Consider the following 27,775-nt stretch of genomic DNA (forward strand, 5'->3'; position numbering starts at 1 on the left):
GTTACCCGAGCTGTAAAACGGGGATCACGGCTGCGAGCCCCAGGAGGGACGGGGACCGTGTCACAGCCTGAGTATCCCGGCTCTACCCCGGCGCTCAGGACGGTGCCCGGCACACAGTAAGCGCTTAACAGACACCACTGCAGGAAAAAAGGGGAAAAACCGGCAGCCGGACTTCCTCCGGGGTACTCTGCCGAGAGTTTACAACAGCGCTCTGCCCGCCGCTGAGCGCCGAGTCAATACCCTCGACGGTCGGCGGACCCAGAGCCCCCCGAGGCCGGGGCCCGTCGGCCGGGGACCGACCCCCGCACCGCGGCGGGTGCTCCGTTTACGGGGCCTAACGCACGGGATCCCCAGTCGAGGTTCCCGCTGGGGCCACTTACACATCTGAAAGCTCCACTTGTAAATCTTGGGCAGGCGCCCGCCGTGCTCCTTGAGATCGGAATCCTTATCTCCGTTCTTCCCGCACTTCCCCGGCGACTGGATCCTGGCGGGGGATCTGGTGTGGTGAGCTTTCATTCCGGCGGACGCCGCTTTGGCCGGCTGGGCCTTGGGCGCGCTTTCCCCGGCCGAGAGCTCCTCGCTATCGCTACTGTTGGCTGAGGAAAGGAAGGAGGAGGGGGAGCCCTCTGTGAGGACACGAGATCGAGGCCGCCGTCTTTTCCCCTGCCCCTCCCTTCTTCGTCACCTAGGCGCCTCGGCCCGGACCCTTTAGGCGCTCGATAACTGCCCCACTGCCCTTATGTACAAAGCCATCGTTTATTTAACGGCCCCCCGGCCCTCCATCGGACCATGAGCTTCCTGAGGGCAGGGAACGAACGGGCCTTATGGTGCTCTGCGCTTCCTAGGTGCTCAATAAATACCAACGATTGACTTATTAGTCTAATTCTCCCGCAGGGCTCCACACGGCAAGCACGCGATCACCGCGTTCACCAGGAGGAGGGGGAAGAGGAAGAGGCGGCCAGAAGGGGCACCTGAGGGAGACATTCCCCTGACGTCTGCGGTAGCCTCCCGCCGTGGGCGTGACAGGCCCCTAGCAGGTTACCCTGGAGAGGGCAGGCAGGGTCAGGGTTAGGATGTGGGAGATCAGGGAGGAGAAGGGGAGAGAGAGATCCAAAATCCAGCAATACGGATAGGAGGGAGGGAAAGGAAAACACACACACGGGCAACAAAATCCCGCAGCTCAGAGGACACGCCGGAGACGGCTGAGGGCAGGGGCCGGATGGAGATGACTTGGATTACCCTTCACGGGTTGCCCTCCCCTTCCTCCTCCTCCCCCTCATTCTGGGCTCTTCCCAAGAGTCCAGCTGAGCCCCGAGGGAGGTTCCGGCCTACGGAATCCCTCGTCCACGGCGACTTATTGACGACGAAGCCTGCCGCGCCCTTCCCCTACATCTGAGTGTTTAAGACACCCGGCTTGGGGAAGGGGGGGGAGCGGTGTGGCCTAGTGGAAAGAGCACGGGCCTGGGAGTCAAAGGGCCTGGATTCTAATCCAGGCCGGCTCTGCCGCTTGTCTGCTGGGTGACCTTGGGCAAGTCACTTCACTCCTCTGTGCCTCAGTTCCCTCATCTGTAAAACGGGGATTACGACTGGGAGTCCCGTGTGGGACCGGGACTGTGTCCAACCCGATTAACTTGTATCTACTGCTGCGTTTAGTAGAGTGCCTGGGACACAGTAAGTGCTTATCAAATATCATTAAAAATAAAAAAGGCTTTCCCAGATCCATCCCATGTAGGTGAGATTATGGTTAGTGTTGGACGGAATGTTGTTGAGGTTTCCTATTCCTTCATCCTTTCCTCTATCTCCCTTGGGCCGGACCAGCGGCCCTCTCTCGGGATTTGCCATCCCGGGTAAGACTCCGGCTGCTTCTTGCCTCCGGCTTTTCCCACAGCGGAGGGAGGCCCCCGACGGGATGGACGGACTGGCGGAATGGCGGCCGCCCAAGAGGAGGGCCCAGCCAACGCAGGGCTCCTTGAGGGGACGGGACGTCGTTGGCCGGGCCTCTCGTAGCGGGTCCAGCGTTGAGAACGGGCTGGAGACGGGGTTGGAGCGGGGCCCCTCGGACGCTGGAGAGAGGAACTCTCGGGTCAACGCGCATCGCCAGCCCGGGAAGCTACGACGGCCGTCGAGAACGAACCGGAGACGGTCGTTGGACGGACGGGACGGTAAAACTCCACCTTAGATCTGGAGCGGGCCGAAGGCGAAACCCGAGTCAAATCGATTGACGTTCGACGCTTCTCAACTGCAAACCGCCCGAGGGAAACCGGGAAGGAAACCGTAGCTCGGTTTGCTCGGCACTACGACGGCATACTTACAAGCTTTGACTTTCTTTTTGTTGTTGACTACTGATGTTTTGTGGTTTCTTTTCTGTTTTTTGGCTGAACTTCCTCCCCCTTGGGCTTCTTTAACTCTTTTTTGACCTGTGCAGACTACGGGGAGAAACGGAGGTTAGACAGCACCACCCCAAAAGAGATGCCCGTTCTAGATTTGGTGACATCGGTCATTCTCGAAGGTCCAGCGGAGGCCCACAGACCGCGGCAGGTACGGGTCGTAGGGCGGCCCCTCTCCCCTTAAGCTGTCGCTCTCCTAGAGCCGGAAATAAGTGCTTTACTTGTTAACAGGAGGGGCTATAAAAACCCAGCGGAGAAAACCTTCTCCAGGATAGACGTAACGTCAAAGACCATCGCAGATCTATTTCCTAAACCACGGGAATTGGGCGAGAAGGGGAACCATTCATTTCCCTAATCGACCTGACTTGATATGAGCTCCAACTTGTTCCTGTGACCCTACGGTGGCCAGTCTGGGATTTCACCGTGGAATGAGCCCCATCAGCAGAAAGGGGACTAAGACCGGGAGCCCCGTGTGGGACAAGGACAGTGCCCAACCTGATGAGCTCGTGTCTGCCCCAGCGTTTAGTAAAGTGCCTGCCACATAGAAAGTGCTTAACAAATACCACCAAAATCAATTAAAAAACGAGCCCCAGTGCCGGGGTTCTGGGCTTTGGCTGGAGAAACTTTGATCGCTTCAGTGAGAGGTTCACTCTGTGAGAAAAACCGGTCCAGGAAAAAGGGGCGGTGGGGAATGCACTTCTAGGGCTGGAAACGGAGGGTGGTGACTTTGGCCCGAGGGCCGTTTGCCCTTTTGGCCACCGACCGCGTGGTGGTGAGCAAGACAGAGGCAAGAGGGGCTGCCGTGGCCGCGACGCTCTTCCGGGGGCGACAGGCTGTGCCGGAAGTGGGCCCGGAGAGCGGCTCGAGTCGCCGCGGCCGCTGCCGACGGGCGGTCGCCCTCGGCCCGGGGGAGGAGGGACGGGACGGGGACGGGGACGGGGACGGCGGTTTTACCTTTCTCCGGGTGCTCCGGCTCGGGCTGGGTGCTGCTGCCGGAGCTGACGCTGGCGTCGAAGCCCGTCGGCGAGACGTTCCCTTCGGAGCGGAGGTCGTGGAGCTCCCCGGCCACGCTGTCCACCTCGATGGTGCTGTCCGTCTCGCTCTTTATACTCCGGACCTCCTCCTGGTTGGGCGCCAGCGCCTCGGCGGCCGGCACGGCCGACGGTTGCCGCCCCGTCTCCGTCACGGTGACCGAGGCCGGCGACTCCGGGGTCGTCGGCGGGGTGTTGAGCACCGAGTTGCTGCCGCTGCTGGGGAAGTCCGCCTTCTTGTCGCCCGCCTCCACGGCCTTCTCCTCCACGGGTTTCCCCTCTGCGCCGAGCGGGCAGGGCTGGTCCGGGTCGGGCCCGGGCCTGGGCCCGGCGGGGCGGCGCTCCTCCTCCGCCGCCGGCGGCTGCTCCTCCCCGGCGGCGGCGCCGTCCCGCGGGGATGCGTGCGGGGGCGAGGCCGCCGTCTCCGTGTCCGAGTCGGAGAACAGCTCCTTCAGCGTCTTTTTCGGCCACTGCCCCTGGATGCTCGACCAGACGTCTTTGCGGTCCTTGGCCCGACTGGCGGGCGGCCGCTCGTCTGAGTTGGTGAGGAGCTTCAGCCTCTTCTCGGCCACTTCCGAGAAGCCCGAGTAGAAGACGGTCGTGCGCAACGACTTCCGTTTCTCCTCCAAGCCGTTGTACTTCTTGGCGGGCGTCCCCTTGCCCTTGGATTTCTCGTCCTCGTCGTCCTCGGAGGAGCTGTTGCTGCTGGGTTCCAAGCCCGGAGCTTCCTTGCCCTTGGTTCTGTCGTCCTTGCGGCTGGGGGAGCCCGTCTTGGCCCCGTCCTCGCCGCCGCCGCCGAACCGCCTCTTGCCGCGCTTCGCCTGGGGCTTCGCCGCCTTATCGCCCGGATCCTTCTTGGCGTCCTTCCTCTTCTTGGTGGCTCCGTCCTCTTCTTCGGAGTCGCTGGCCTCGGAGAACTCTTCCGGCTCTTTGCGGGCACCCGGCTCGGGGAGGACCTGGCTTTCTTCGGGGGCGGACGAGGGGCCCTGCTCCTCCTTGGACCGCAGCTCGCTCGGATCGAGGCCCAGGGGGCCTCCCAGAGGTTCCTTCTTGCCGGGGCTTTCCAACCTCTGGGGGCCCGGCTCCGCGTCCCGCTCGCTCTCCTCGGCCGAGCTCTCGGACGCTGGGGGCGAGACAGAGGGAACGGTAACCGCTAGACCCCCGGATTCTCCCCTGGCTACGGGTGGGACTGCCTCGATCTCTGTCCCACGTGGAGGTGTGCGTTGGGGGGTGTCTCTGCCAAGCCCCCACCGCCCCCCGGGATCGTCTAACAAAGATTACCCCCGGTACCTCATCGGAAATGCTCTCATTTTACGACTGTAAGATTGCCGTAGGCGGGAGCTCCGGGGGGCGGGCCGGCCACCCATCCCTCAACCCATCGATAACCCGCCTCATGTCCGCCACCGACCCCGTCTACAATCCACTGAGGCCACGCAAAGGATCATTCAGGCCTTTTAGTGTAAAGGACTGAATCAGCAGGGACTAGTAATTTGGCCGAGCCTGTCGGTCGGTACCTTTAAGAATTAAAACAACTCCCCCTGAGGTGAAGTTTTCTCTCACGGACGTCTCCGTGCCGGCTCGCCCGAACCCCCGCCAGCCCCTCGCACGTCACCCGTTGCCACGGTGATGGCTGTCGGGCGGCAGGGAGCATCAGTAATCTGGGCAAGGCCATTGGAGTTTCAGCTTTTGATTGGAATTCACATCTACGGTGAACTTAATTCGCCCGGCTTTAGTGGAAGATGAGATCGGGGCACAACTGCGTACCGCACCAAAAAAAAAAAAAAGGGAACCGCAATCACCTTGGAGTCCATTTAGGATAGACGTGATTTCTATAGACTTCACGTGGGCTGGTTCGGCGTTCCTGGCTTCAGCGCTGTCCACTTTAGATCCCATCTCAGGCGGTGTGTTGGTTTGAAAGGGTGGCTTTGACAGGCGCCGTAGCTTACAGTTTTTTGGAGAATATTTCTCATCCTTGTCTTTTTCTTTGTCAATCTTATTCTGGATTGGGAGGAAAGAAAGGGAGGTCTAAATTCCTGCGATCCGAGCGGCGAAACCGATCAATGGGCGGTATTTATTGAGCGCTTACTGTGTGCAAAGGACTTGAGACGGTACGATACGACAGGGTCGCTTGTATTACGAACCAGAATGAGGGACTAGATCGTCCCCACCCACAGGGTGCAGGTTAGCACCGTCATTTCTCTAACAAGTGCTACACTGATACCTTCTTGAGGGCAGGGAAAAAGTGTGGCCTAATGGAAATAGCCGAATCGGAGGACCTGGGTTCTAATCCTGGCTCCCCCACTGGTCCGCTCAGTGTCCCTGGGCAACTCACTTCTCTGTGCCTCAGTTACTTCTTCTACAAAATGGGATCAAGTCTGCGAGCCCCATGGGGAACACGGACTGTCCAACTTGATCATCTTGTCTCCACCCCAGTGCTTAGTACAGCGCCTGGCACATAGTAAGTATTTAACACATACAATTTCGACCAAATAAAAGCTGCCTTGGAAATTGTGTCCAACTGGTTATCTTACATCTACCCCGGTGCTTGGCATAGGAAGCGCTTAACAAGAAAGCACCATAATAAAATCTGACTGGGGTTTCAGAGGACCACAGAATCTCCTCAGGAGGGAGGTGGAACAGGTTGGATTTGTATTCCTCTGTCAACCGTTACCAGAAGTGAAATGGCATCGTAATGAACTGCTTGTTTACTCTACCACTTTCCTTTCACAGGGTAAAAGCCCTCATCTAGGGATCCCTTCAGTTCTCAGAAGGTTGGCCATCTCAACAGAGACTCCCGATCCCTCCAGAGAAGCGGAGCCGACGGAAAAGTGGAGTCCGCCGGGAAAACCGGAAACGTCAAACCAGGCTTGCCCGCTCGGATCAGCATGGGCGGCGTTAGGCTAGGCTCAGCGGAGGGCCTGGATTTGGTAGGAGGAGATGGAGGAAGAGGGGGCAGAGGGCACGAGAGCCTCAGCCTCCTTCTGGAAACCGCCTACACCTCCCGCGGCACCCAAATATGTCGCCTGCTCTTTAGCGCGTGCAGTCGATTTTTAGTTATACGGGTTGGGCGGGCGGAGGGGGTGGGCGCAATTATCTGCTCTGTGGACTAATCGTGCCCCTTTGTTTCTTGTCCCCCTGCCAGCACTTTCGTCCACTGACTACTCAAATCGGAGGCCAGGCGAGGGACGGCAACGGAAGGGAGATTCCGATCTGTCCACTCTGCTGCTTTCTGGAAGTTTTGGAGGGTGGGGAGGTTGGGAACAAAGATGCGAGCTTTCCAGATGATCTGAGGATTCCCTCTGCCCGGGCAACCCCTGGCCCCCCGGAGACCGGACCCAAGAGCAGAAAGATAGGCTGGGAGCGGACAAAAGGGTCATCCGGAGGAGGAGGAGCATACCTTTATTTTCTTTCGATGTTTTATTTTGGGTACATTTTTATCAGCTGGTCTCACTATCTTGTCTGCTTTAATCCACTCGTCGTATCTAAAAAGGAAAGTCAGTTCACGTAAGTTAAAAAACCCCCGACACACACGTTCTGAGAATCACAAAGACGACATGTCAAAAAATCACCTGCAGGGAAAACACAACTCAGTGCCCGACACGTACACGCCATCGATCGACTGAGCTCCGGACACGAGAACGCCTAAAGGATTGTATTTTATATAGTTGGTGTCAAAGGAAGTTGTAAAAATCTCCTTTTCGGAAGCCTCGGCAGGAGTGGGTAAGCACGGGCTGATCCTGGTTTACCGCAAAGGTCCAGATCTGAATGGGAAACAAGGAGCCGCGATGCCATGAGCGCACACCCCCGGGCTAGTGCCGACGGGCAAATGGCTGCCCGGAGCGCTCGCGCTGCCAGCGAGTGCAATTTTTCCAATCAAAAGTCTGGGTGAGGGTTTCGATGATCTGAGGGGATGGAGAACGCAAGCGGGGCGTCAACCAAGAGCCCCCAAATCCCATCGGGATTTGACAGACAGCCACTGAACGCTCATCTGCCATCCCGCAGCACGGCCTAGCGGAAAGAGCACGTGCCTGGGAGTTAGAGGACCTACGTATTAATCCCGGCTCTGTCAAGTGCTTGCTGTGTGACCTTGGGCAAGACACTTCGTTTCTTTGGGCCTCAGTTTCCTCAACCGCAAAATGGGGATTCAATTCTTGTTCCCCACTCCTACTTAGACTGTGAGCCCCATATGGGGCAGGGACTGATATGCCCCAGCGCTTAGAACACTGCTTTAAATGCAAAACATCTATGATGATGATGATGATGACGACGATGATAACTACCAGTCTCTCTCCTTCGTAAAGAATTAAAAAGCATAAAGCGAGTCAGAGTTTACCACACCAAAGTGGTTGACGGGAGGGGAAAGGCAAAGTGAAGCACAGTGGGGAATCTAAAGGCAGACGAGGGATTTGGGAGAGACGGTCCCGGCCCAGCGTCTCAGATCGAGCGAGTGAAAAACCAGTGCGTCGGGGCAACGCCCGGCCCTGACTACTATCTGGGGAAACGGTAAGTCTTCGCTGAAGAAACGAGATGAGTAAAGGGAATCAAGGTCCAGGAAAACGGACGGCATGGAAAGCCGAACAAACTCTGGCAGAAAATGGATTACTTGGGTCTCTGTCGAAGAAAATCGTTCTGACTGATGGCCCCAACTAGCCAGGTCATTCCCTGGTGAATTCCCAGCTGGTGAAACGCCCTGCCACCCGTTTGCTCTTCTGATCAGCGGAACCGGGCCTGGCGGCCTGCTACGCCACGCTGCCCAAGGCGGCCCGGCTGGGGCTCTCTGAAGAGTCAGCGGGGCGGCATCTCCTCCTTCCCCGCCGCTACGGACTCAGCATTCTCATCTCTGTAAACTTCTGTTGGGCAAAGGCCTCCTCAAAGGGTTCATCGGCCATTACTGCTGTCGAACTGGGGATGATTGATATCGCTGCCGCTAGGCTGGTCCGGGGCCTGAAGACGGTTCTTTTACGGATTCACCAGACCCCAAGAGCACGGCTCCCCAGAGCTAATCAAAATATCTCCCTGAGGGCCAAGCATTTTAAAACTGCTCACGAGGGCGTGTGAGGTTTGATTTCAGAGGCAAACCAAGAATTCAATGCCCCAAAAGAGTGATTTTGCCTCACGACTCCTAACCGTGACATGCCCGAAGCGAGAGGATGGAGAAGACGTGTGACCAACTGACTGTGCAAACTGAAAAAATTTTGAAAACGACTCTCTTCCCAGCCACCTGCCGCTCCTCTCCCACGTTTCTAGGGCCTGGTCACCACCCGCCTTTGCTCCGGGTGGGTGCAGGTGGACAGCCCAGGCTGCTCTTGGGGGACGGGGTCTTCCATCCAGGTGGGTTTCTGGGAAATGTTACCCAGAAGTCTAGTCCAGACACTTCTTCGCCCTGCCCGGACGTAAAGAAGTTAAAGGTTCCTAGAGCAGAAGAGGGTGACTCAACAATGGAACGTGACGTGAGGTGAATGGCAATTGAGATTTCTACTCTGTTGCCTAAATTGCGCTGGGACAGCCAATATGCGACACGTGCTAGGGCCGCCGGGAAGGCCGCCGAATAGAGAGCAGAGGGCTCAGAGAAACCTACTCCCTCTAAATGGAAAAACCCGCTGGTGACTCACTGTCAGTGAGATTTCCCTCAGCCGACCTGAAATGAAAGGTTTCTGCCCAGAAACGATCGGCCCTTCACCGCGGCTCTTCCCCCCGTGTTTTGGGCAGAGTGGCGTGACTGAACTAGGGAACTTCCTTCCGAAGACGCAGGTCGCTCTGAACCCAACACGGCAGCGTCAGACGCAGGGTAACGGAACGGGAGCGTTTTCCTTGGCGAGGGGTTCATCTGGGACCTACCCGACTGTAGGAATCACTGGGAAAACCAGGCGTCCTGGATCAGGGGAGCAGTTGACTTGAAAGAAGAACAGACCACGGCAGTAAGGTGACGAGGAATGGACTGGCTTTCGCCTGACGTATTCTACCAGTATGTAAGCAAATAAACCGATCAAAAAGGGCATTCCGCTCATCAGGGTGGTGCCGAGTCCAAAGACGTCAAGGCTGAGGGCGCTTCCACAGGACCACCAACCCCATCGGAACAAGAACTCCCGGCGACAAGGGCTAAAACCAAAAGTGGGATGGGCGACTTCTCCTGGATCCCGTCGGCCGGCCGAGTTCAACTTTGGAGTCTGGCAAGGTGGCGCTATCAATCGGAATGGGTTCCGACCCAGCGACACGGGCTGAAATTGACATTACCTACGGGTGGCAAAGAAGATCGACGCTCTGAGCTTCTCTTCCCGCAGAGGCAGGCCCACTCCAGCCTGCCTGACGGTGAGAAATGAAGCCAAAGGACACGCCAGCCACTCTTCTCCATCGCCAGGACTAGTTGCCCTACGGCTGCCCGGCCCTCTCCTCATCAGTAAAGCGGCCGTAGACAATCCTCTTCAACCTGTTCCACAGGGCCAGGCTTGAAATCGCGTGGAGGATGGTGCAGGAGATACTTCCAATTCCCCTGGGAAATTCTTCCTATTCACTAGGCAACATCGAAAGTCTCGGAAACGGCCATCCAGGAAGTGCTCTGGGAGGGTCGTGCGTGTACACACCCACGAGGACACGTAAAATTATGATCGGCTGCTTGGAAGAGTCAGCACAACCTAAGCAAACTGAGCCTGCACCAGGGAGATTTCTCGCTGCTCTGGACTCTCAGCAGTAGCAGCAGCAGCAGCAACAAATCTGATGACATCTACGGATTCTGCTATGAGCCAAGATGTTCGCCAACGACGTGCAGACAGGCAAAAGCAGAGAACCAATTAGGACGACCAGCCCGTCTTACGGATGGAGAGAGCCCGCGGAGAGCAGAGGATCCAGTTTCTCTGGGTTAGGGAGCAGCTGTGGTGCCCAACCTTCGGAAAGGCTGCAAGACCTACGCTTACCGAACATACGAGATCGAACATACGAGATCCCACAAGACCATCCTTCCCCACCAACTCGCCTGACACCCCTTTTGCTCAAATCTGGGCTATAGCCACACCGTGATGACACATCACATGACAGAAATGGATCGATGAGCAGATCAGCCCCCTCCCCTCTTAGACCCGCTCCTCTCCTTCCCCGAGAAAGAACCCATTGGCTCCTCACACCGCTCAGCAGCGTCCCTCCGTCAGCCCCGAAGACAGTATGCCCACGACATCTGGATGTGGTGGGAAAAGGAACGGGAAAAAACCACCAAACACCCAAATGAGAAATGGTCGACCATGCCATGGGACTAGTTTCCTTCTCCTTCACGGCAAACACGGCCGCCAGGTGAGCTTCGGCCAACAAGGGGCAGAGTCACTACACCGTCATCATCACGTTAAAAGCTAGATTGCACTGTGGTTATTACTCTGAGATCCCCTAGCTTTTTGATGCTCCGGGGCTAACAGATCCCATCTGCACGAGAAAGACCACAAGTCCTAGTCGACGAACTCTTGCGGTCTAGATCTCAGGGTATCAAAAGTGATCTGCCCCGACCTCGCGGCAAGTTAGAGTGATTCTGCTTTGATGCTATTTATTCTATATCGGTCTCTCCTTGGGAAGGCCCCACTACTGATTATCTGTTGATGCATGAAACCACTGACAGAGAACTGCAGGCTACAAGCTACATTTTGCATATGAGACTGGCCTCCTCTTAAACCTGTCCTACACGAACCAGAAAATCTTGTCAAATTTGGTGCAAAATCCTTTTTAACAGCCTCCCCACCCGCCACCACGATTCTGAATCCATCTTTGTCAGAACGATTTGAGGAAGAGGCCGCAATACCTTAACGTTAAAAAAACCTAATCCCTTTTTTCCCTTCTTTAGATTTAACGCATCTTGTTAAAGGAAAGAGAGGTCTTGGCTTTCAGTTCCTCCAGATTAATAAATTTAGGCCCACCACAAATTTGCTAAAAATGGAGAACGAGAAAGGCTGCCTCAAGACTAGGCTCATTGACCGATAAAGCTGGAGAGCTTTTTGAAACCTGACATATTCCTGCTCTATTTACTCTTGCAAAAAGCTATGGACGGTATTTACTGAGCACCTAACCGAGGAATGCAAAGCACTGCTCTAAGCATTTGGGAGAGTGCGACGGAAGGAAGCGAGACCTCGGCTCGAGGTCAAAGACTCAAAGACGACATTTTCTAGCCGCCTGTTTCAGAGCAGTCTTCAGAAAAAAATCCATCCTTCCCAGTCACTACGTTTGCCAAACTTCCACATCTGGTCACAGCCTTCGCTTCCCCATCTTCTCCTAAAGGGGTCCTGTATTTCGGTACACCCGAGCCCCATCTGAGTATCTCACTTAAGTCGCTTGCTGACGTCCTCGGTTTAAAAAGTAGGTCACCGAATTAAAAAGTCGTCTACGTAAGACTTGACAATCAGTTGTTGTGCACTGGAGCATTTCCATATCCGGGTCTGTCTCAATCTTCTTGCTTTGGAAGGAGGAGAATGAATCCCAGATCAAACTCTTGACTTTGGCTTTAGCAGGATGGACTGAGAGTCTGGTTTTCAGAATGAGAAGATGAGGACATCGGGCACGCCCTCCAATTTTTTCCTTTGCTGGAGCCTGTCGGCCAGTCTTGGCAGATCCTCCTGACAAGGTACGTCCCTGGTCAACACCGGAAGAGGGCATCCTCAGGTAGGTCTGAACAAAGAACTCAAGTCCCCTGAGACCTAGACCAGACAAGTCCTCCCGAAAAAAACACCGATGCTTTTTCTACAGCAACAACCGAATCACCAGCTAAAGTCTAGATCCTAATCTGAAGACCCCGAGCAGCATCCCTGTGGCTAAGAGGCTAACGAAAGCACTGGATCCTGATGCCTGCTACGTTCCCTCCGGCTTCCGGAAGGGCGGATTTTTAGGACGGGGGCTAGAGGATCACCGGGTCAAGGCAGCAACCGAAAGGGGGTGGAATGACCTAAATCTGACCCTCGGTCTTGACCTCCTGCTCGCCAGGTGAGGCGGCGGAGGGTAGGGGGTTGGGGGGCAGGGGGTGTTCGGCACGTGGTTGAAAAGTGCCTTCCCGCTATTCTCTGCTGGGGGAGGTTGCACACTCTGCTAACCAAACACTTTGCCGTTAGAGGAGACGGTCCGGAGAAACCTGGGTCGCTCCCGAATCGCAAAGCCTGTCGACGACGCGCTCCGAAGACCACCGTGGAGAAATCGCAAAGCTGCTCAGGCCCTAAATTCCTCCCTTCCCAGATGACTTGAGAGGATTACGAAGAAGAAGAGGATTTAGGTAGCGTGAAGTTGAAAAGGCACAAAATATGAGCGGAAGGCCCGGTCACTGGGTGGGAGACCCGAAGGAGGCTCAGATCTCTTTTTTACCCTTCCCAAAGCATCTTTCATCCCTGCGCTCAAAAAAGGTCCCGCTAGCCAACTCTAGGGGAGACCGGAAAAAATGTCTTGCCAGGACTTCACCAACTTCCTTTAACACCAGGGGTAGTACGCAAACATTAAGAATGCCACAGAAAGTCACCCAACGTGATATTTACATGCTACAAATCCAAATGTTAATTATGGTACAGCGACCGTTAAAGAATAGCAACAAGTCCGAAATTCAACAATTAATTCGTGGTTGTGTTTTTTGATTGTTTTTTTAAATAGAAAAGTATTTTTAGGTAGTAATCACTAGCTAAAACTCAGTTACCTCACATTCCATCCGCAGTAATGGACCAAGTAAAGGACCTCTCCACCTTCGACATCAGAATCTTTAATACTAGCTTCATACATTTTTTGATTTTTCCCTCGTCCATACCGCACTTGAACTTTCATGCCTGGTGGATAGCATTCAAATTCCTCTTCCTCATTGTGGTCATCAACGTCTTCCTCTTCTTCTTCCTCCTCCTCCTCCTCCTCCTCCACCTCCTCCTCCTCCTCCTCTTCTGCTTCTTCCTCATCTTCCTCTTCCTCCTTATTCGTTTCATCTCTTGAAAGGTTTAAAAAATTGCAGAGTTAATAAGAGACACTTCATAAGCTTTTCAGTTCCAACCCACATACACTGATAAACGTTGTGGATGCGACTGCCGTTGGGAACGGCGGGTTCCATGCGTAAGGAAAGCGCCTGGGTGCCACGGAAAAGCTAACAACGCAAAGGGCTAGGAGAAGGCGTCGGGGGCAAAGCGATGCTTTAAAAGCAAGTGAAGAGTCAAAAACAACTTCATCTAGAGAACGCTTCCATCGACAGCTGGGAGACAGCGAAGTCACACCGCAGCCTGAGAAATTAGTCAGGCTGACTAGCCGTTTATCTTTTAATCATTCAAATGTTTTCCCACTTCATTAATTGCCCTCGCTCTTTTCTGACTTAAATCCACTCTCTGTTCCCCATCAGACCGGTTTCACCACTACTAAAAGAGAAAGAAAAAACAAAACCTCCCCAAAACAACCCCACCAAATACCCATTTTACAGATGGAGAGTCTTCTCAGAGCTTCCCAAACGAAACGCTTTCAGACTCGGCTACGGTTTTAACTGCCTCTAATCAAATGTCACTGGACTGGACTTTCACAGGTTGAGTTCTGTTCACGGAACTTTGCGGTTCGTAACATCTGAGGAAGTTCACTCCCGCCTCTCCTCTAAGGTCTTCTGGATGTGGTGTCTCTACAGACCGCGCCATTCAGTCCTTCTTGGGTTCCAACAAAAGGATACGGTGAAGAGACCAAGCCCAGGCACGTTCACTCACCCACCTTCCAAACCATATGCAACTACGGCATTTCTCCCTGCGAACGTGAAAGTAGTTTTAGGGTTCTCTGCTGCTCCTTCTGAAATCTGAGGGCGTGCATAATCCTTCAGATGAACGCAACCGCTATCTATTTCAAGGGCAGAAGGGAAGGGAGGGCATATAAATGCTCTCGACCGTGGTGCTTTACCAAAAGAGACCGTCTTCGACCTGACATTCGAGACTCGATAAGATACTTAATTTTTCACCTGCCACCCAGCAGCAGTCATTTTGGTTTCCATAGAAACACGCCACAGAGGTTCCAATGCCTCGGTTAATGGGAGGGTGTGTGTGGGGGGGGTAACACACAGTAACCGCTCGAAAGCAGGAGAGCAAACATCTAGGCAAGGAATAAGGGAGAAGGGATGAGGTGGTGGGTTTTGGTGGTGGGTTTTTGTTTTTTTTTAAACCAGATCCGCCCAATTGTGCCACACAAAATAACTGCTCAGAGCCCCCTAAATCTGACTCCCAGAACCAAAGCTATCGAAAGACCTTATAGCTTTCTCTCTTCTCCCCATTTAAATCTCCTGCCGAGATCAGGATAGGGCAGACAAGGAAAAAAACAAACGAAAAACCTCCCACCCGCCGGACTACACTGAACCCCACAAACCTGTCCCCCACACAAACATCATGCGCCTCAATGAATGCTCTGAAATGGAATGAGAGAGAAATGAATCACCTTGCAGATTTGCTTATGGTTTCTCGTCTGTGAAACGGTATCTGACAGCGAATGACCTCCAGAGATATTTTTACCTTTACTCCACTCCCCCCACTTACTGACCAACTCGGGAAGGTGCCCTAGAGCCGGTGTGCATCGCACGGCATTTTCTGTCTTCATTTACAACCACGACAGACGGTGCAAATGCATCCCCGGGAGGCAGAGCAACACCCCCAACAGCTGCTTTTCTTTCCACGCTTTCACCAGCGCTGGAGAAATCCCCTGAAATCACCAGAAAGTCTCCAGACTCTTTGGGAACAATGCCGGGTTTATGGAGCTCTCCAATTCCAGGGCCACTTTCCATTACTAATTGGAGGAAGTTCCACAGTCCCGTTCCTGCCTGACAACTCATTAGCGGGCTGCAGGTGGTTCGAGGAATCAAAACACGAGGAACAGAGAGTAGCTGCTTATGAAGACGGATCCGCCCGACTAGAACATTCTGATGATTTTTCTGAGGCGTGATTGTTTTTTCAAGCAGTCTGTGGTGAGGATCAGCGACCTCCAAGATGCCTCAAAAGCAGGAAAGGGGGAAGAAAATACAACAGGAGGAGGCAGGAGGGCTTTTCGAAACCTATTTAGCACTTTGCTAATGGCGGATGTACTCTGGCGTCCACTCCGTTGCCAATCAACGAGACCAGCTGGTGTTTCAATTCACAAATGCTTTCTTCCAGGGAAGACGCACACTCTGTGGGGAAACATACAATTCTCACCCTAGCTCGCTGCATCCTGAGTGATCAGGTAATAGGAACCCAAGCCCGTGAGCTTAAAATGGCTCCAGAAAGTTGGTAGGATAAATGGGGTTAAGGAAGCAGTGGGAAACTACGGCTCGTGACTATAGGTTGAAGCCTATTATTCTCCTGCCAACCGAGAGCAAGTGGGAGAATTTCCCGGTAGCCTCAAAGAGAGAGTTCTCTTTTGCAGCCATTTTACCTAGTCTCCAGAATTTCGTTGAATCGCATTTACGAGGCGGCGGAGGGTCAGAGAAGGGAGAAACTAAAAGGCTTCCGACAGAAGTAAACAGGCGCCGAATTACATCTTGTTCTGAACAGCAGTTAGCACATGAGACACTCTGCAAGTGTCAGCAATAACAACGGCCATCGATTTGAAAAATGTGCTCGAGGTTGGGCTTAAACGAACCGAAAAGATGGGGCTCACTTCTCCTAACTCTGCTCCATACACCTAACTCTACACATTACTCAAATGAATCACGACGACAAAGAAACACATTTTAAGTCCGATGAGATCCTGTGGTTTGAGCAGATCGCCTAAACTGTTCCTGGCAGCTGCAAGGAGAGCCTGATTCCTCACCGTGACGATTCAACTACTGCCTCCGGGTTAAAGACATCACCCCCCGCTCCTCTGTGATGCGCGGGCCCGACTACGAAGCCGAAATCGAAAGAGGGGTGCCGAACAGTCTTTTCCCCTCGTAAACTGAAAGGGCAAAGCTTAGATCGTGTACTGTTCGGGAGGGAAAAAAATCCGCTGGGTCCGTATTATAAGGATTTTGCATTTTAAGCTGGAGCTTGAAACCACTTTCCTTCAGTTTGCAGGCCCAATCCTCAGGAGAAAAGACAACCTTCAAGCCGGGCTCGGGGAAGGGGCTGCTAACGGTTTACAAAGACAGTGCACAGATTCCAAAGTGTTGGCTACCTTTCAGAACCGGTCCCTTGCGCGTTTAGCGCTGCTGTTTAGCTCGGGGACGGTCTCTTGCCAGAAACCGTGACGTGAACCTTGGGTAACTCGATGCCACGTAGTCTTTCGTACACCCCATTAGCTTGCTTTCTGCAATCTGAGTAAGGGGGGGGCAGAAAAGCTGTTTCGTGAGTGGCCTTCTTCCCTCATAATTACTCCAACAGCCCTTCAGCTGGCAGGACAAGAAGCCGAGGAAACTACAGAGTGTCTTTCTGACGGGAAGAGCATTCACTGCCATGCCGAACTGAAGGTCTCGAGCACATTCGAACCGCTTACCGCTAAGCCAAAAATGGGGGATTGGCAGGAAAGGGAGCTGAATGGCATTAGGTCATAGTTTCTGGTTTTCTTAGTCTGAAGTGACACTTACCCACCAATGAAGGGGGGCAACACCCTCGCTCTCTCTCCCTGCGCCCCCCACCCACTGGCCCGGCCCCCGGGAGAAGGGGGAACTTCAGGTGCACAACCGCACTCATTCTGAACTAGGGGCCGCTTGTACGAGCCGCATCTGACCTCCAGCAGATAGCAAGGGCACTACGCAGGAGGGAAACGCCTTGTGAATGCCCCCTCTCCACTATTATTTGTGCACACACAAAAAAATCACCAAGCTAGCTAGCCACGCATCCAGGCTCCCGACTTCTCCCAGAAAATGGGCTGGGGTTCCCTTCGCAACCTGTCAAAATCCCCAGATGAGCCCACCGGGCCAAGCATTCAGCAGCTCTCCCAGCTGTCTGGGAGTTGAACGTTAACCGCCTCGGCACACCCGTCCTCAGGGCAAGAAACTCGCGCCAAGATTACAGAGCAGGTTTTCCACACAATGGCGAACAGAAGAGTCACTGGACTCGTTCACAACTGGGCAGAGAAAATTTAGATCCCTTGGATATTCTGCATCCCTCTTCCGCCCTCTCCTCATACCAGCTGTAATGATGTTTAACCGCAAATTCCACCTCGGAAGACCACTGAAATACCATCCGCTTTTCTTAACTTTTCACCAAGGACAAAAGGTCTTACCCAGCTTTTCCTTTTTCTTCCTCTGCCTCTACCTTGGCGCCGAGGGCTTCGTCTACTTTAGAAATCTCGTCGTCTTTATCTTCCGGTCTCTCGTCCTCTTCGTTCTTTTCTCTATTCGACTCCTTCTCCTGATCAGACTGTGTAACCCCAGGTTCCGGGACATTCTTTCGGTTTCCCTAAGAGAACGTCGGAGAGAGTGAGCAACCACGTCAAGCCACCGGCCCGGTGCCCGCTGTGCAGAGGGCGGTTTACAAAGCACATCACTAGGCACGGAATGGAAATGGACGGCGAATAATAGGTTCCCTGCTATTTCTCGAGGCGTTCGCTCTATTACACAGATCTCTTGGAAACCACGCTAGGCAGAGGCGAGCCTTCGGAGTCGCTGGCCCCGGGGGGCTCGAGTTTCAACTGAAAAATCCCATCGGCTGCCCAGCTCCTCCTTCAGCCGACCTCTCGGAGCCACCGTTCCTCACTCGCACGGCCCTCTAAAAAGCCGGGGGCAGAGTAAAGGAGGAGAGGGAGCAGATACCTGTCCACGGAAAGCAGGAGAAGCAGCGTGGCAGGGTGGACAGAGCACGGGTCTGGGAGCCAGAAGGTCATGGGTTCTAATCCCGGCTCCGACCCTGGGCAAGTCACTTAGCTTCTCCGGGCCGCAGTGACCTTCCTCTCTAAAATGGGGGTTGACACTGTGAGCTCCACATAGGACCGGGTCCAATCTGATATGCCTTTACCCACCCCGGGGCTTAGTATGGTGCCTGGCAAATAGTAAGGGCTTAAATACCATTATTATTATTATTATTATTATGAAAGGGGGACATCCTCTCAGAGGGTCAGGCCGCTCCTTGGGACCGGAGGATGCAAAGACGGTTCGGATATTTGCACGGAGCTCGTTTATCCCGTCAGGCCGGGGGACCTAGCAGACCGCTCTTCCCCAGAGGCCGTTGGAAGTTCGGCATGGGGAGGCTAGCGGGAATGACCTTCGGCCCATAAGGAGGTGCTGGCCCGGATTCATCGCCACGCTCAGAGGGAACCCTTTCCTCGAATCAGAATGCATCGAGGTGTCTTTCAAACATCTGTCCGGAAGGAGCCTGGTCCCGAGCAATGTGGAGCAGTGAATTTACACTCTACACAGGAAGGAGGCTTCCACTTTTTCTCACGGATTGGATTAGCAATTAAATGCCGAACGTAGACTCCTCTAAAAAATAAAGTCAACCGCAAAATTTCTACTTTCAAAGAGGAGGAGTACAATGAGAAAGATGAGGGAAAGGCGAGGACTAACGTGCTTGATAATCATGACAGTTAAAAATAATAATACTGAAAACTGGGGTATTTTCTAAGCGCTTACTTTATGCCAAGCACTGTACAGAGCGCTGGGGCAGAAACAATGCAGTCAGACCAGACACAAGTTCCCAGAGGGGGACAAGGAGGTGTCACCAGCTGACCTCACCTATTAAGCATTCAATCGGAGTGTGTTTTAGTTAATAACCACAACCTGGACCTCCACGGGGTTTTCAGAGGCATGAGGCACGCACAGTATCAGAGAATATTTGTAGGCTTTTTAGAGAACGTTACTAGAACACATCTAAGGGCAAACTGCACGGTGGTAACCACGAGATCGTTTACCAGAGGAGGTTTTATATTCTCTTTTCTCTCATTCGCCTCTTCGGTAGGTTTCTCCTCTTCCTTTCGTTCCGTAGCTCCCTCCTCAGCCTTCACGGCTTTGACCTCCGGTGCAGGCTCTTCGTGGACTTTTGCCTCTTTTGCATTTTCGCACTCCTTACAGGGCTTGCTGGAAACCTTCTCTGGCAGCGCCATTTGAAATTCAATGTTTGCTGATCTGCAGTACTCTTCAAAGCCATATAAGTATCTGTCAACCCCAAAAAAGAATGCATTTGGTGTCAAGATTTGGAAAAAATAGACCAGAGGCACCTATTTAAAGATTAAAATCCAGGTTTTATTTTAAGACGCATTCTCAATTTCAGAAGTAACCAATAATCCCCCAATTCTCGAACTTCATTTTATAATCTTGGAAAATGGGCATTCAAGGGTATGCAAATCACACATCTCTTTGGCAGCATTCAGGTATCCTTTAAAATATCAGGATTCATTCATTCATTCATATTAATTGAGCACTTACTAAGTGCAAAGCATTGTACCAAGCGTTTGGGAGAGTGCAGTACAACAACAGATATATTCCCTGCTCACCATTCATTAGTTAATAATTATTAGTAGTAATAATAATAGTGATTGTATGTTTCAAGTGTTTACTAAGCACCAAGCACTACGGTAAGTTCTGGAGTATGTACATAAGAAAATCGGCCCGGGCACAGTCCCTGGACCCCACGGTCTCAGAGTCCCCAAGGTACCTGTTCTAGGAAGGCGTAAGTAAACACCGGCACAAGGAGCGAAATGACTAAAGGCAAAATTCGGAGCCACTGGTCTTCGGGCAAACAGGGCCTGGTTTCCCGCAAGGACCACCGCTTGATTTCTTTCCGGGGACACCCCCCGGAGTTGTCGAAATCAAATATCCCCCAATCCTGGCGGGCAGTCTGCGGTCGATAAAGCTCCCAGATCTTGGGGACTGTCAGATTACGCCATATTTCACAGCAGACGACAGATTTGCTCACCACCGAGTGTCACTCACTGAAGAGGCCGAGTGGCTGGTGGGAACCAGGAGATCTGGCCGTCGGTCCCAGCTCCACGACCCTGGACCAGTCACTTAACGGACCCCAGCCCACTTTCCCTCACACACGAGGCACTGCATCGGGGGAAATCTCCATTCTTTGCCACCATGCCAGTACCCCGGGGGTTGGAAGCCTCACGGGTGGAAGGCCCGGGATTCCTCTGGCGGCCCAAGGGAAGCTACAACTGACCCGGTGGCCCACCCCCATCAGCCTACGCATCGGACCCAAGTTTTCAGAGCGGGCGGCCTCCGCCAAATCTGCTGAAATTCAAGTACGACTCCGGTGCGTACGGTCCACGAAAATACGATGTCGAGCGCCTTCACTTACTTTTTGTATGCACATTTAACATTATATCCTGCAGCCGAGTTTAACACGGGGATGCCCAGGTCCTGGTAGACTTGCTTCCATACTGCTCCACTTTCAATCTGTTGCACAAAGGGAAATCCAAGGTCTCTCATTAACGAAGGGGACGACGCAGGTGACAAAACTTGAGCACACACGTGCAGGAAGCGTCTAACTTCCTTATGAAAAATAAATCTAAAAGCAGAAAAATTCTGCAGCCGAGGTCTTATCTGAGCCACGATTTATTTGGGCTCGGTAACAGCCGTGGTCTGGTTGCCCTGCTGAGAAATTTTCCCGAAAGTCACACATGCTGAAGTAGAGGCCTTCTGCCTTTTTGAAAACACTCACGTGGCAGCAAAAATCTCTCATCTCACTAAACAGGTTCTTATATTTGTTATATCAGAAATGGCATTTTTCATGGAGAAGCTGGACGTCGGAATAAAAAAAGAGAGATCTTAAAGGCTTTCTTTTCCCATAAGAATCCCAATGCGGAAAATCAGGACAGTTCTATGGGCCCTAGCAAAATAATAATAATAATAACGACGGTATTTCTTAAGTGCGTACTCTGTATCTAGCACTGTTCTAAGCGCTGGGGTAGATACAAGCTAATCAGATTGGATAACAGTTCCTGTCCCACATGGGGCTCACAGTCTAAGTCGGAGGGAGAGGGATAATAACCCCCAATTTAGAGATGAAGTAACTGAGGCACAGATAACTTAAATGACTTGCCCAAGGTCACACAGCAGACAAGTGGAAGAGCTGGGATTACAACCGAGGTCCTCTGGCTCCCACGCCTGGCTCCTTCCACGAAGCCACGTTGCTTCCCTGCTATAATAACTGGGGTATTTGTTTGGCATTTACTTATGCGCCAGCCCAATTCAGATCCATCAACGGTATTTTTGAGCGCCTAATGGGTGCACGGCAGTGTATTAAGCGCCCGGCAGAGTACAATACGATAGAATGAGCAGCCACGTTCCCCGTCCCTGACGAGCTTACGGTCTAGAGGGGGAGAAGGGCACTAACGTGAGTCGCTAAGTAATTTAGAAGATATAATTCTCAGGAGAAGCGTGGCTCAGTGGAAACAGCCCGGGCTTGGGAGTCAGAGATCATGGGTTCGAATCCCTGCTCTGCCACTTGTCAGCTGTGTGACCGTGGGCAAAGTCGCTTAACTCCTCTGTGCTTCAGTTACCTCATCTGTAAAATGTGGATTAAGACTGTGAGCCTCACGTGGGACCACCTGATGACCCTGTATCTCCCCCAGCGCCTAGAACAGTGCTCTGCACATAGGAAGCGCTTAACAAATACCAACATTATTATTATTATTAGTGAATGCCACTGCAATTTTAAACGTGTCCAAGGCACATCTGCTGACGGCTTTATGACAGACGAAAAGCCCTGACCGATGACTAACCAGGGCGTGCGGCTCGGTGAGAGCCGGAGATGGTGGGCACCCGGGTTTATATCCATAAACGAAGTGGGACTTTGGTGGGGGGACCAGTTTTACACAGCAGGCCGACCTTCCCTCGGCTCCTGCTTCTCTTCTGGCTCGCTCTAAAATCTACGTGATCGTCTGTGAATTCTTCAGCGAGGTTTAGATACTTACACTGTCAAATCCTCCAAGCTTTTGAACAAGTCTGAATAATTTAAAGAGATTCAAGTTTCGGTATCCAAGAACAGGCCGTTTATTAATAGGTGTGCCTATTGGAATGAGAGAATGAAACGTTAGAGATTTTTAAGTCAACACTCCTGAAGCCCCTTAATCCAGCCTTGTAGATAAGTGATCCAGTTTTTTTTTTTTTTTAACTATTACACCCCCCTGCCCCGAAGTCCCCGCTAGGCATGATCAACGTTGCTAATTGCCCACTAGGTCTCCGTTTAGTTATTGCACCAAGAAGGCGGGTTAGCCAATGACCGGAAGCCCTGGGCAATCGCTAACCAGTGGCAGGGCCTGACCAGGCCACTCAACTGATCAGTGGTATTTATGGACAGCTTACTATGTGCCGGGCACTGCGCTGAGCCCTAAAGTTGGTCGACCCGATCTTAACGGTCACGTCAGGTCACTTGGCCTCATTTCCCCCTGCTGGGGGCAGGGTCCTCTCCCTAGCCCTCCTGCCTTTGCCCGCTGATTGGTATGCTAAGCCTGGGTTGTGCGGCTTTCTCCACCTACTTCTTTAAATCGGCCTCAAATAGGTACAAATTGCAGAAATGGCTCTTTCTCCTCTGCGCATCTCCCGAATGCTGCGGCTTAACGGAGGATCGGGGCTTGCCTTTTTAGGCAGCAGTTGGGGGGGAAAGGTGGGGCGAGAGAGGGGAGGGAAGAACGCAGGGTCCAATGATCACGAACTGGATCGGTAGGATCTCGGTTAATGACGTTCTGTCCCACTGTGGGACGGGCTCTCTCCACTGAAATCTGGGCATCTTTCGACACTGTCAGAGGGGAGGGTGGACTAAGAGGGCTAGTCACGTCTGCAAGAAGAGCACTCACCTCTGTCTTCCATAAACTTGTACAGCTGTTGAAGGAAGTTCTCTCTTTCCTCCGGAAAAGGTTCTATTTCTTCCTAATTTAAGCCGGATGTCAAACAAAGAGAACCAAGAACACCAACCCAAAATTATCCATTGTTATTTCAAATGATCCACATCCACATGCTTCTCGACACCCACAAAACCCAAATTCCGTAACTGATCAGTAAGAGAGATCTCCGGCCACCAAGTTGATTGAGTTCAACCAGGAAGGGACACCTGCAGATAGCTGGACTTTTGACAGAAGAAAATGTCTGAAAGACAGCTCTGCAAGTCCATCGATGGAAGGGGATGCTTTGGGAAAAGACCCAACTCGTCAACGATTTTTTCTGTAAGGGAACTGACGCCTACGACTTTTACCTCCTCTCTACGTTCACCAGTGAAGGTACAGATCTGGACCGGGCACAAGTGCAAATTTCACGCCCAGCAAGCTCAGGCCAGCAAAGGGCATCAGATTGACGTCCCTGTAATTAACCACCATTCGATAAAACTGCTCTAATGCACCGACGGACCAGATCAAAACAAACAAGAGCAAAAGCCCTCGAGGATTCGATCCGAGCCATTTTCAATCTCCTACACTACCACGTTAACTAAGTCAGCTCGCCTATCCCTTGTGTAGGCTTTTTAAAAAAGAGTCTAATAAAGTGACAGAAACAAGTGGAAGGCATATTCATCAAGTGCTGTTCTTGGAAAAAATTGGGCGTATCGGTAAATGATCCAATTTCGGACCCTCCAAATACTTCCAAGGGATCTCTAAGGATTGGGAAATGTGACACTGATTAACTAACCGACAGGTCCCGCATCTAAATGCACACTGAGGTAAACGTGTGCTTGACGAACAGTCATGGGCAAGCCACTCTTTAGGTGTTGCGGGAATAACTGGGGCACAAAAATTGGGAGTTAGAAAGAAATACTAAATGCAGCCCTTTTAAACCTGCCAAATCACTACCACTAATAGCCCGGTTCTGAAATATATTTAGATTTTTATTTCTCTCCGGGTAATTAGGAAGTTCAAATTGATTTTTTTTTTTTAAAACAAAAAAGACCTGGGTGACTTTATGGGAATTCGTCTAAATCAAGACATCGCACCACTGTACAAAGTAACAAGTGTGATACAGGCCAGATGTAGTTATGCCTTCATCGAGGGTTTTTTAATTAACCCCTAGGAGGTACCTTTTAAAGCATTTATACCTCCCTTTTGAGTTAGACAGTCTAAACATCCAAGATTATACTCTATTTAATGGCTTAACCCAATTCTTTCATGAGGTAGAAACTCGGATCCTTGAGGATTAGAGATCCATTTTATTAAAGCGAAGGAAAGTAATAATTAATAACGACGGTATTTGTTATAAGCGCTTACTGTGTGCCGAGCACTGTTCTAACCCGGACCGGGGAGCGAGAAGTAGCCCCGGTTCCTTCTCCTGGGGAACCACTGTGAGACCCTGACCAATCTTAGAGCTTCGCTAGATTGGTCCCTCGATCTTCTCCTTTGGGCCTGCCTGACCTCGACAAGACAGAGCAGCGAGAGGTCCCGGAAGGGACAACCGGTCTCTGACATATCAGTTGCTTCTTTTGCTACTGTTTTAAAACCGGAATCCTTTAAACATCTACGGAATCGAGCCCGGCAAAATGCCGCGAGGTGAGGCGGCCGTAGGGGCCGGGGAGGCCGGCTGGGGCTGGGACCATCCTCCCGCTTCTTCTTTGAAAGGCAGAGGTGGGACAGAAGCTTCTCTGGAAAGCACCTTTAGGGAGCGCAACTAATATTATTTCTACTCTGTCCGGAAATTGGTGAGAGTCTGCACCAGGGTGCGGGTGGGACTGGTGCGGTGAAGGGTCGGGGAGACCAATGACTATCCTCTCTGACCGGTAACAAACTCTTATTCTGACTACTTCAGCTGGTTCGCCGTAGCCGGGTTTCTTTTTACAAGAAACACTTAATAAGGGCCGGTCTAGGTGGACAAGCGGCGCTCACGGATGGCTGCTCTACCTCCATCCGTTGCAGAGATCCAGTTTGCAAGAACCTATGAGCTTGAACTCCATTTCCCTCATCTATTCCTATCTTACCCTCTTCTTCCTCTCCTCGACGACCCCGTCCTTGGCCAAGAGCTCTGAGGTGGTGTGGCTGGGGGCCACAGGGAGACCCGCCCCGGGACCGAGGCAGCCTATCCCCGGCTTCGGGGATCCAGTGAATGCTTGCACAGGACCGAGCGGGAACGTGCACCGACTCCTCGCCCTCCCGTGAGGGCTCGCGGAGGAGTTTTGGGGGGTGGGGGGGGAATTCAATGAAACCCTCGGAGGCTCCTCACCCCTCTCTTGCCTACTGCTCCCGCCTGAGGGGCTGGCAGGGCTAAACAGTCACCCTAAGGTCACCCCACACCGCCAGAGGGTTGGGGGACAAGAGGTCACTACTCTCCCGGGTACCACAGCCAGAACCAGGGAGCGGTAGGCTCGTGGAAGCCCCCCGCCCGCCCGATTCCGGAAAGAGCGGGGCTGAGCTTGCCGGAGCCGTTTTCCAAGACCAGCGTGGTCCACGCTGAGGTTTTTCATCAACGTAAGCACCATCGTTCTATGCCAAGCCCTAGGTGAAAGGGGAAAATGAAACACCTTCTGCAGCCAAGATCATCCCGACACCACAGCGGGTGGGTGGACCCCTGGAACTTGTGGCCGCTGTGGTTTTACTTGCCTCTTCTTCGCTGCTGTTATCCTCTTTTTCCTTTTCATCCTCCTCTTCCTCCTCCTCCTCCTCCGCTTCGCTGCTGGAACTGTCCTCCTTCAGCTCCGTCTTCCAGTTGCTAGGAATGGTTCGGCTTTTGTGGAACTCGAGCGCTTGGTCAAAAGCTACAGAGGAAACAAGGGTGGGACGGGTTAGTTCTCAAGGAACGGGAAGGCATCCGCTCGCTCCGACACGCGGGGATCAAGTCGGAATCGTGTTTCCTTCAAAAGAGATCGATCGAGGCCACCAGGATGCGTTCACGTTTCAGTTGAAGGCTTTCAGAGTTCATTCATGCATACAGTAGTATTTATCGAGGGCTTACTATGTGCAGAGCACTGTACTAAGCACTTGGAATGGACAATTTGGCAACAGAGACAATCGCTGCCCATTGACGGGCTTCCCGCACCGAGGAAAAGACTCGCTCTGCCGGAGCGAACGGGTGGACTTGGCTATCTGGGCTCTGAGCCGTTCGAGTTTGGAGCCCGGGGACTCCGGGGCGGTGCAGGTGCACGACCGCCGAAGAGGTGGGCGGAGGGTTTCGGGACGGTTGTGCCGTCCCCTCTCCAACCGCTACCGACCGGGCATCGAGCCGGGCAAGGCGATTTGATGGGAGATGGACTAAAAGGAGGGGCTACTGAGCACGGGACAGAGAGCGCAATCCCCGAGATCGCCGGGGCCCAGTGCAGGGTGGGTGAGCCAAGGAGGCCAGAAAACACAAAAGTGAGAATGTTTTAGTCGGAAAAGAAGGGGAGCTTGGGTGATTGGGCCAGAGGAGAAAGCCAGAGAGACATGGTAGAAAGAACATACCTGGATTCATTCAATCGTATTTAGTGAGCGCTTACTGCGTGCAGAGCACCGTACTAAGCAGCTGGGAGAGTCCAATATAACAATAAACTGACACATTCCCTGTCCACAACATGAGGTGACTTGAGGCTCGGAGAAGTGACTTGTCCAAGGTCACCCAGCAGACAGGTGGTGGAGCCGGGATTAGCTTCCAGGTCCTTCTGACTCTGTGACTCTATCTCCTTATTACCAAGCTTACCAATTACCAATCTCCGCTTCGATCTGCCTGAAACTTTTAATCTCTATTTCCACACCCGCGGTCTCCTGGATTTTGAGTGATGCCCCCCGCCCACAGGTGCAAGTGGGCTGTAGGCTGGCCCCTGGCAGCAGCAGCACAGCCTTGGCAGTTCCAGGGGCCCCGAGTGTGACAACCCAGGATATAGGGCAGCCCTGCTCGGCGGGTCTCAACTTGCTCCAAGAGACGCTCTGGAAACAGTGTCTGCGGGCTCGTCCCGGCACTCTGTGCTGTGAGCAGAAATCCCACCAATACCAGGCAGCCACCCCATCAAGAGATGATTCCGTCCCCATTTACGCAGCCGCACGTCAATCAATCACTGGTATTTACCGGGTGCAGAGCACTGCGCTAAACCTTTAGGAGAGCCCATACGAGGAAGACAACAAAATCTCTTCCTGATGAAAACTATTATGACCAAAACCTCTCCCAAAACACAAGAACATATTAAGTTTCCATCCTTCCATGGTGCTTATTTCTCAATCTTTGATCTAGGCTGTAAGCTCCTCGGGGGCAGGGAACATGTCTTCCGACTCCATTATACTGTCCTCTCCCAAGCGTCTAGTACGGTGTTCTGCACACAGTACGTGCTCAATCACTACCAAGGAATGATGAAATTAAAATTAAGTGAAGGCGCAGAACACTAAAATACATTCAAGTGTCCCCTCTTCTGGAATAATAAAAAAAAAAAGCCTTCTCATACACAATTCTTTCTTTACACGGAAAAATGACACTCTATAATGGACTAGATTCCCTTCTTCAACTGCGACTGAATTAATTCAAATGCAAACAAGCTAGACACACCTTGTATTCTGAACATACAAGCTGACTTTCAAATTCTCACTGCTTCCTAACCAAACGACAAGAGTCTGCAACTGAGTTAGAAGTTTGTTCCG

General features: G+C 52.6%; 1 protein-coding gene across 5 annotated transcripts in view; it reads right to left on the reverse strand.

Moving 5' to 3' along the window:
• Nucleotides 1–27,775, reverse strand: part of ARID4B (AT-rich interaction domain 4B) — a 93,170-nt gene that overhangs the window by 3,471 nt on the left and 61,924 nt on the right. For 2 of the 5 annotated variants that reach the window (XM_029047107.2, XM_029047109.2), the window contains exons 11-22: nt 25,775–25,929; nt 23,057–23,129; nt 22,175–22,269; nt 20,557–20,654; nt 19,169–19,412; nt 17,546–17,721; nt 13,062–13,340; nt 6,816–6,900; nt 5,218–5,416; nt 3,342–4,541; nt 2,313–2,426; nt 381–596 (exon numbers count right to left, since the gene is read on the reverse strand). In XM_029047107.2, the coding sequence (XP_028902940.1) occupies nt 381–596; nt 2,313–2,426; nt 3,342–4,541; nt 5,218–5,416; nt 6,816–6,900; nt 13,062–13,340; nt 17,546–17,721; nt 19,169–19,412; nt 20,557–20,654; nt 22,175–22,269; nt 23,057–23,129; nt 25,775–25,929 (2,934 nt within the window). The remainder of the gene's footprint in view (nt 1–380; nt 597–2,312; nt 2,427–3,341; nt 4,542–5,217; nt 5,417–6,815; nt 6,901–13,061; nt 13,341–17,545; nt 17,722–19,168; nt 19,413–20,556; nt 20,655–22,174; nt 22,270–23,056; nt 23,130–25,774; nt 25,930–27,775) is intronic. The other 3 variants (XM_029047110.2, XM_029047111.2, XM_029047108.2) reach the window with 2 other exon arrangements.

Source organism: Ornithorhynchus anatinus, chromosome 19 (assembly GCF_004115215.2).
Source record: "Ornithorhynchus anatinus isolate Pmale09 chromosome 19, mOrnAna1.pri.v4, whole genome shotgun sequence".
Classification (NCBI taxonomy): Eukaryota; Metazoa; Chordata; class Mammalia; order Monotremata; family Ornithorhynchidae; genus Ornithorhynchus; species Ornithorhynchus anatinus.